A 9,426-nucleotide genomic window follows, 5' to 3' on the forward strand; every position below is an offset into this window, starting at 1 on the left:
AGACATACATTTCTGGTCTTACTGATAACTTTTTTTAAACAAAAATATGCATTGATAACCTATTATGTCTAGGAAGCTACTCAATGAGCTGTACATGTGAACACAGATAGCAAATGCATACATTAAAATAACTTACATGCTGATTAACATTCATTTTACATACCAATCAATGTATTCATTAGAGGTAACAAAGTGCTTTTTAGACTAAATTTTGCCTTTTTTTCTATAACTTTAAGAGTGATTTATTGTTTTGGTTGGAGCTTGCTAAGAATTTTAACATTTTGCATTTCTTTAATGGCATACTTTAATACCAAGCACATGTTTATTTTCACAGGAGAAAAACAAAAGAATAGTAGCAGCAACCAAAACTTGTATCCCATGGTTTTGAGTGCCACATGGTGAATCTGTTTTCACATGGTGATTTTTTTCTGATTTTTGTGTCTTTGAATACTGAATCACATAGTATAAATACATATTAGTATTACATCAGGAAGTATAAAATGTTCTTATGACAAAATGCCAATGTGCTTTACTTTCTACCCCACATGTTCTTGATAGCAGCCTTTATATCCTGGTTCCTCAGAGTGTAAATGAGAGGATTTGAGCATTGGAGTTACCACAGCCTGGAAGAGGGAAATGAGGGCCTGTACCAATGGGGGTTTTAGACCTGGGCTTTACGTACATGAAGAAGATAGTTCTATAGAATATAATCACCACTGTCAGGTGAGCTGAGCCAGTGCAGAAGCCCTTACGTTTTCCTTTAATAGAACGGATCCGTGAGATGGTAGCAACAATGAAAGTGTATGAGATGGAAATCACTAGCATTGGGATAATCAGGACAATTAGGTTTGACCCTGCCAAACTGATCACATTGATTGAAATATCAGCACAGGCCAGTTTCAGGATAGCTAGAATTTCACAGATAAAATGGTTAATGACATTATTTGTACAGAATAATAATTGTATGGTGAGCAGTGTCTGAACAAAAATAAAAAATCCCACAGACCCAGGATACAGCTGCCACAGACACATAGGCACCCTTACTCATGATAACTGGGTATCTCAGTGGGGAGCAAATGGCCACATAGCGATCAAGTGCCATCATGCCAAAAAGCACAGTTCTGTGGCCCCCATTGCAAAGGCGAGAAACATTTACACCATACATCCAGAGAAGGAAACTCGTTTCCTTATTGTCAGAAAGCTGTCAAGAATAAGTGGGACGGAAGAGCTTGTGTAGCAAATGTCCAAGAAGGAAAGATTACAGAGAAAGAAATACATGGGGGTGTTTAGGTGAGAATCGTAGAACATTGCTGTGATAAGGACTCCATTTGCAAGCAGGATTATCAGATACATACATAAAACTACCACAAATAAAACAAACTTCAGCTTTGGGTGGGCAGAAAGTCCTACCAAGACAGATTCTGTGAATGAGGAATCATTGGTGCTTTCCTTGTTACCTTTTTTCCAACAGAACTCTGTGGGTGATAGAACAGAAGTCTACTAACACAATGTGCATAAAAGCTACTACTTCTAAGAATCATATTCTGTGTTAATTACAGTTTTGTAATTGGATATATGTCTCTGAAAAATTGTTACTGTGAGTCCAGACTAAGGGAACGAGAATTTTCACCTGATTTTCTCAGGATTAATAAAATATGTGATTTAAGGAGATATGGACTTCAAATGATCTTATGGTAATTCTTTAAGTTCCACCTCTTGATCCTGTGGCTGCAAATCAATTACCTATACCATGAATTCAGTAGACAGATGAGATTCTTCGAAAGTGATTGCACTGTTTTACATTTGAATTAGAGGTTGAGATTTTAAAATTATGAGGCAGAATTTAAATTTATTTTCAGTTTGTCTTCAAATGCATTAGAATATTAAAAATATTGCATCTATTTTCATCATGGAATTTAAGTGCAGCTAATTCAATGATTTTGAAGCAGAGTTCTCTGTTCTACCAAATAACACAATATCCTCAATTAGTTTCTATTGCATATTTATATTATTGGACAAGATCTTATCCAACTTATTTTAGGTACAATCGGCCTGCCATATTGTGAAAAATCCAAGAAAATATTTTGATTTAAGATCTGAATAAAAAGTTGGACTTCAAACTTTAATGCATAATAATTTTTCTTTGTGCCAATGCAGAATTAAATATAACTTGGAAAGTTATTTTCAATGGATGAACGGCCCTTACAGTTAAAAAAAAATGGCGGGGATACCTAGGACCCAGTAGAAATCATAATTGGGTTCTGTATGTGAGTATCCCTTTCAGGTCAGACTGTCCTGCCAGTGGTGGTGTCATGGTTATTTATCTGCATATAACTTTGACAGAATTCAAAGAAGGAGTTGTCTTCTGAGGGCTGGCATAAGATTATATTTTGCATTAGAAGAATTTTATCCTGATGAGCTAAGGAGGAAGAGTCGTAGGTAATGGATCATAGCCAAAACATGTCAGTAGAGATTCCATACAAGAAAAACAATACGTAGAATTCCAGGTTTCTAAAAAGAGATGGGTGTGCAGATTTGTGAGCTGTACTGATGTAACGCTAAAAAATTATAACTTGTTCTCCAGGCAATTGGAAAACATTTGAATTTTGGCCAGAGTATAACCAGGATGACAACACAGGGGAGAAAAAGATTAATGTAGGGGCTTTTTTTCAGAGTCTTGCACATTTCTAACCAATATTCAGCCGTGATCTATTCTTTGTAGGCCTGTAATTATTAGTTGTAGGGCAATCATCAGCTTCTCTTTGCTTGTAGAGAATTCTGGCTCAAAATTAATTTTCTTTTGAAAATGGTAGTCCTTTTCAGGGCAAAATGATAGTGAAACATTTTATCTCACTTGGCAATGAAAAAATTCCTCCCATTTCTTCTGAATTCTCACTTCTGTCTCGTAATAGTCAGTGGAAACTAAGATATATCTAGTTTTTGTGTGAACAAAATTTTCTTGGATCCTTTATGGCTGACTTTTAACTGCCTCTAGGTATTAAACTAAAATCGTTATAACCACCCAATAAGCATGTGTTTTCAAGTTTATTTCGTTTGTGAATATAAAATTTGCTTTAGTAGAAACTTGGGGAAAAGTGGAAGGGAAAATAGTTAATAAGATAAATGACTGATGGCCTGGGAGAGGAGCAAAGGCACCTAAATTTTCTGTTAGTCATGCCTGTAATCTGTAGGAAGGTTTCTAGTCTCACTTCAGCCTGGACATTTTTCTTCTAAAAACAGTAAATACCTCAAGGTATGGCTTACTGGGTCAAAGAGTTACACATTTATTTTGTCCTCACATGTCATATTGAATGCCTGTGGCATGTTGGAAAGCACAAGCCATGTAGCCAAATGTATTCTGATTGCTAAGACCTGTGTGCCTCCATCCTAAATTTCTAGTTTATTTTATCTTGTATGTGTTCATTTATATACAGCATCTGACAGAGGCTCATTCTTCTGGTCTGAGTTTAGTTATTATCACACATACTAAGTTTATGGCCAAGATCAGGAACTTGGCTTATTCTTTGGGTTATAATCAGTTGTAATTAATACAGTATCTGATGTGTAGTTACATTCTTAGGCAGATGAATAAAAGATGCACAAGTCACTGATCATTTTCACCCTGCTCCAGGATGCTCCACCCTGCTCCAATGTCTGGGGTAATTTATCATCACTCATGTTTATAGAACTATGTGATGATTTGAATCATTGATATTTAGATCTCGGAATATTTTTGAAGATCTATTTTTATTTGGAACACATAATTACAGAGAAAGTGAGGGAAGGAGAGAGATCCTTTCCTGGTGGTTCGCTCTCAAATAACTGTGATGCTCTGGGCTTGACCAGGCAGAGAATGGGAGGCAGGAGTTTCAACTGGGTGCAGGAGTCCAAGGACTCGGGCTGCTTTCTCAGGTGCAGGGGGAGGGAGATGAGTTACAATTGGAGCAGCTGGGACTTGAACCAGTGCCCATTTAGGATTCTGACATTAAAGACAGTGGCTTAACTTGCTATACCACAGCACCAACCCTGTAATGATGGTAGTTTTTTTTTTTTAATCATATATGACTTAAAACCAACAATTACATTTATGACATACAGGCGATTCCTAATACATTAAGCATTCTGTTCAAACATTGCAGTTATTACAACGGTTGAGGGGGCTAAGGCCACTATATTGCTGTTTCATAATTTCGAGTGGAGAATTTTTTCAGCAGTTTATAGATACCATGACAAGGTTAAAGTTGCTTGGCTACCAAAGAAAATATAAGAGAACACAACTGTTTTGCCATGATGTTGTTAGGTTAGAGCACCAGGTGAAAGAATATAATATTCTTCAATTTTGAAAGGTGAAGGAAAGAAAAGATGTAGACAAAACAAGGAGGCAGAGATGGCAAAGAGGAGGCAGAGATTAAAAAACACTGAATTGATTAGAGAACACTTACATTTGAAACTGAAAATGTTGGGACATCCTTTCACTTTTATAAATGAGGCTGAGTCCTACCTTTGTTGTGAACATTGCTCAAACAATGGTATAGGTTATAATGCAAGCCTCTGTCACATTAAATGATAAAAAATTATATTAAGGGGCCAACACTGTGGTACAGCAAGTTTAGTTGCTGTCTGCTGTGCCAGAATCCCATCAGAGCACTGGTTCAAGTTCTGCCTGTTCCACTTTGGATCCAACTCCTGCTTATGTGACTGGGGAAGCTGCAGAAGATTGCCGAAGTGCTTGCCCCAGAGCCATGCTGTGGGAGAACTGGCTGAAGTTATGTTTCAGACTCCTGCCTTATGCCTGGCCCAGCACTGGCTGTCGTGGCTATTTGTGGAGTAAACCAGTGGAGGGAAGATTTCTCTCTCTCTCTCTCTGTAGCTCTTCCTTTCATATAAATACTATTTTAAAAAATGAGATCATTTGATGAAATAGATCTCCACAATCTAAAACCAGTATTTTTAAAACCAGAAGAATATGCCATTTATGTACTTTTAAACTTAATAAATGATTTTATTTCCTTAATTTGGAGACCAGTCTTGAGCCTTAAAAAGCTGTTTTACTTACAACCTCATAAAATCATTTACGTGCTATTTAATAAGGTTCAAAGTAAAGTGAGGGGTTGTGAGAATTAGATATCAAGTTGCATGCTGCAATCATTATATTCAAGTTTTCATTACCTGTAGTTTATTTTTTAGGTAAAGCTGAGGTGAAATCTGCATAAACTGTTTTCTCAGGCACATAGCTGCTAGTTCAGTATCAGCAACAATATGTAAAATGGCTTACATGTTTACAAGTTCTTTGTGCTGACTTCAGTGTTTCTGTACATGTTGAGATAGAGAAAAATTACACAGAGGCACCACCATTTGCAGAGTTAGGCAATTTAAACTCTTCCTATGGTGAGTGAGGGACGGGTCCAATATTGGCAACAAATCAAAGTCAGCAATGTACACATTGTGTTGAAACTTTTGCAAAACTCTTGAGAGAATGTTTCCAGGACCAATTATATTACATAGTTGGCGAACACTTATTTGTAATATCTTCCTTATTTGGCAAATAAGGATTATATTTCCATCTGCATATTACGATATTTGACAAATTTGATACTCAAATAAGCGGAAAAGTTGGTAGTGTTTTTTTGTGAAATTACCTGAAAAATCTATGATTAACATAATAAATCATCTTTATTGCATAATGCCTTCAAATATCAAATGGGATCCTCAGAATATCAACATCAGTCTGGTACTAGATTCTATGTCCTTAACCACTTCATATTTTCAAATAAAAAACAGTGGGTTTAGAAGAGCTGGAGGTATGAAGGTGTTATTGCTTTCTGTGTGAGTACAGGTGCACTGGATTTGACTGAAGGGTGTGTTTCAACAATGCTGTAAAATGTCACTTGCATTCAGCATTATATCAATATTTTTTAATGTCTCTATTTCCAAATCTGTAGGTGTATAGCTAAAACTCAATAGTGATGACTTAAAAGCTTTACTTAGCTTGGGTAAAATGAGGTGCTATCAATTCTTAAGGCAAGATCGCTCCTCTGCTAAAAATCATTCTATTATTGATCATACTTCACCCCCTTCCACATAGTTTAGAAAGATATCAGGACAAAGAGTCAAAGGAGTGTTTTCCCTCAAGACTAATGCACAAGGAGTGGTGGAAAGCGTTTTACCTAGAATCCCTTGAAATGGAGGCTATGCTTTTGCTCCAGTATAAGCCAGCAAAAACGTGCTACAAAGAGACCCTTGAGACTTCGGTATCTCTGAACAAGGCATTTGACCCAATGAATGAAGGATTGCTGAGCTGTTAAGAGTACACAGGAGCAATGAGATAGTTGGTGAGAAGGAGCAAATAAAAGCCACATTTTGGATCTGTTTGAGATGTTCTCACAGGTAAGCAAAGAAAGCTAAAAAGTGGTGAGTTGGAAAAGGAAACCAGTTCTTATATTGTCTAATGAGTTGAAACTCCTCAGTCAATGTATTATAGTTCTTTTTTATGTATTCAAATTCATTTGGACTTAAGGAGTCTTCAATGTAGTATAAAACCTTATTGCAATATGAATTCTAGAGCTCAATTTACCCCAAACTTTGTGTCAGATCAGTCAAGTTAAATCCTGTTTCCTTTGGGCATAGTTCTTTCAAATTTCTTTACTTTCTCTGACTAGTGTGTTTGCAGTTTGTCTCATACTGTCATATTCCAAACCTTAGAATGGATCTCTTTTCTCCAAGAAGACTTGTTTTCTTTTTCTTTAAGAATATATTTATACACTTAGACTTGTGCAGTAGGGATGTCCTTTGCTATTAGAGGGCCATTCATTCAGGTGCTCTCAGCAACCATTGCCATAATGTATGTGTGTGTATAAACATACATGTATACTTGTTTCAACACCTACATAATGTCTATTTTCATATGTTTTCACTACAAGTTTATACTGATACACTTAGTTTTCACTCAACACAAAATGTCATTGTATCTTCCTTTTATAGTCTTATTCCTTATGAAGACAAGGAATAAAGAAGCTGGTTCCAAATAGTGGAAACTTGTTTTTTGCTTAATCCCAGAAAATGCAGAAAGTTTTAATTGCTAATGTTTATGCGTGTTCTTGAGAAACCTATAAGGTTTTTCCTCCCTTATTTCCATAACCCCAAATCTCCTATTATACTCTTTTTTGTTTATTTTGGTTTGAGCCAAGGCTGTTGTGTTCCCATACTCTAATTTCCAAAGTGTATGACACAAATGTGGCTGTGCCAGGGCTGAAGCCAGGAGCCAGAAACTTAATAGAGGTTTTCCAGATGGGGTGCCAGGAATCCAATTACTTGAATTACCTCGGCCATCTTCTCCATTGTATCTTCTCCATTCTGCATGGAAGCTGGCAAGAGTTGGAACTGTGAATTCCATCCAGGCACTCGGATATGGTTTGCAGGTATCTTTTTTTTTTAAGATTTTATTTTTTATTGGAGAGTCAGATACATAGCGAGGAGGAGAGGCAGGGAGGAAGATCTTCCATCTGCTGCAATGACAGGAGCTGAGCTGATCTGAAGCCAGGAGCTTTTTTCAGGTCTCCCACAGGAGTGCAGGGTCCCAAGGCCTTGGGCCATCCTCGAATGCTTTCCCAGGCCACAAGCAGGGAGCTGGAGGGAAGCGGTCGCTGGGATTAGAAATTGTGACTTCATGGATTCTCAGAATGTGCAAGATGAAGACTTCAGCCGTTAGTCTGCGGTGCCAGGCACGGAATGCATGTATCTTAACCAATCGGCAAATTGCTTACTCCTGATATAGTCTTTCTTTAAATAGGAAATTGCTGAACGCAGCATTAGCATGTGACAGGAGATGCCTGTGAAACCAGTATACTTTATGGGCACTGGTTCATGTCCTTGCTACTCTACTTCTGTTATGACTCCTTGCAAATGGCCTGGAAAAAGCTGTAGCAGAAAGCCCAAATGTTTGGCTGGGTCCTTGCCACGCACATGGAGACGGGATTAATCGCCTGGCTTTGGCTGTGCCCAGCTTTGGTCGCTGTGGCTATCTGGGAAGTGAGGCAGTGAATAGCGAAGCCATCTCTCTCTCCATTCCTGACTTTCAAAACAAACCTTGGAAAAGAAAAATATTCAAGCCTTGCAAATTTGACATAAATGAAATCCACGCATACTGGCTTTGTGGCTTGAATATCTTCTTTATTAACTCTTAAAATTGTATATAAAAACATGTCAGAGCTGCTTATTACCCTTATATTTCCATTCTGCAATTCACTTTCAAGTTTTGATTTGGCTCTTTTATTGGCCATGATCATGTGACATGTGTGGGACAAATTATCCCTAAAAGATTGAAGATTATTCAATATAGAAAACTGCCTTTTTACATTAAGGAAAAAATGCATGAATTTAGACCCATTTGTGAGGTGTCACATGCCGATTCAATAAATGCATATATAGCAAATCTTGTTTTGCTCTTTTGTATCCTAGCACTATCTGAATATGGGCTTTGGGAACAGCGAACATTCAGCACACACACCTGTGGGCAGGAGAGCAGTTAAGCCACAAGCAATTCTTGAAATGTGGGTCCACACATTTGTATTTTTTTTTAAACTAAAGATTTATATTTTTATCGGAGAGGCAGATTTATAGAGAAGGAAAGAAAAAGTTCTTCCATCTGCTATTTTCACTGTCCAAAGGGCCACAACAGCCAGGGCTGAGCCATTTTGAAGCCAGAAATCAGAAGCTTCTTCCGGGTCTCCAATGAGGGTTCAGGGTCCCAAGATTTTAGGCTGTCTTCTGTTACTTTCTCAGGCCATAATCAGGGAGCTGGACTGGAGTGGAACAGTTGGGCTATGAACTAGTGCCTATATAGAATGTCAGTCCTTGCAAGCAGAAGATTAACCTGTTGAGCCATTGTGCTGGCCCCTTGGTCCAAATTTTGTTATGTTATGGAACTATGTGCTGCTTTAACATTATTGCTTATTGACTGTATTCATATTTTTGCTGAAGGATCCTAGAAGTACTTAGATATTTCCTTGCTCAGTCTCTTTCCTATTCCTTAAAATCATAAAAAGCATAGAACATACTTTTTTTTTGCACACCAGTCCAAATTAGTTTTCATGTATAAGTCTGCCTGAAAAGCCTAACAATTTTTGACAATCCAAGGTAAAACTTTTTGGGTGAAAACATTTAATTCTGATCAATGAGAAATTTAGATTATATCACACATATGAACGTCTTTGTTTTCCACATACGTTTAATTCAAACATGTATTTGACATATGTTTTGTACAAGACCCTGTGACTGATCTGTAAACAACCAAACCTTAGTAACCTATATTGATTCCTTCAAATGAGTTCTTGAAGTGATGCATATATAAGGTATCCTTGGAAAATTGCAATAAATATGATTCAGTCTTATAGGCAAGGGTTAATCAAATTTAAAATTTAATTGCTT

At 37.2% G+C, this 9,426-nt stretch overlaps 1 protein-coding gene across 1 annotated transcript; it reads right to left on the reverse strand.

Moving 5' to 3' along the window:
* Positions 1-529: 529 nt before the first annotated feature.
* Positions 530-7,393, reverse strand: LOC101529272 (olfactory receptor 13C8). The gene is given in 6 exon segments (XM_012925702.2): positions 530-601; positions 603-651; positions 653-991; positions 993-1,119; positions 1,122-1,475; positions 7,321-7,393. Coding segments are annotated over 6 exon segments (1,014 nt in total).
* Between the last annotated feature and the right edge of the window lie 2,033 nt (positions 7,394-9,426).

This window comes from Ochotona princeps, chromosome 14, assembly GCF_030435755.1.
Source record: "Ochotona princeps isolate mOchPri1 chromosome 14, mOchPri1.hap1, whole genome shotgun sequence".
In the NCBI taxonomy this organism is placed as follows: Eukaryota; Metazoa; Chordata; class Mammalia; order Lagomorpha; family Ochotonidae; genus Ochotona; species Ochotona princeps.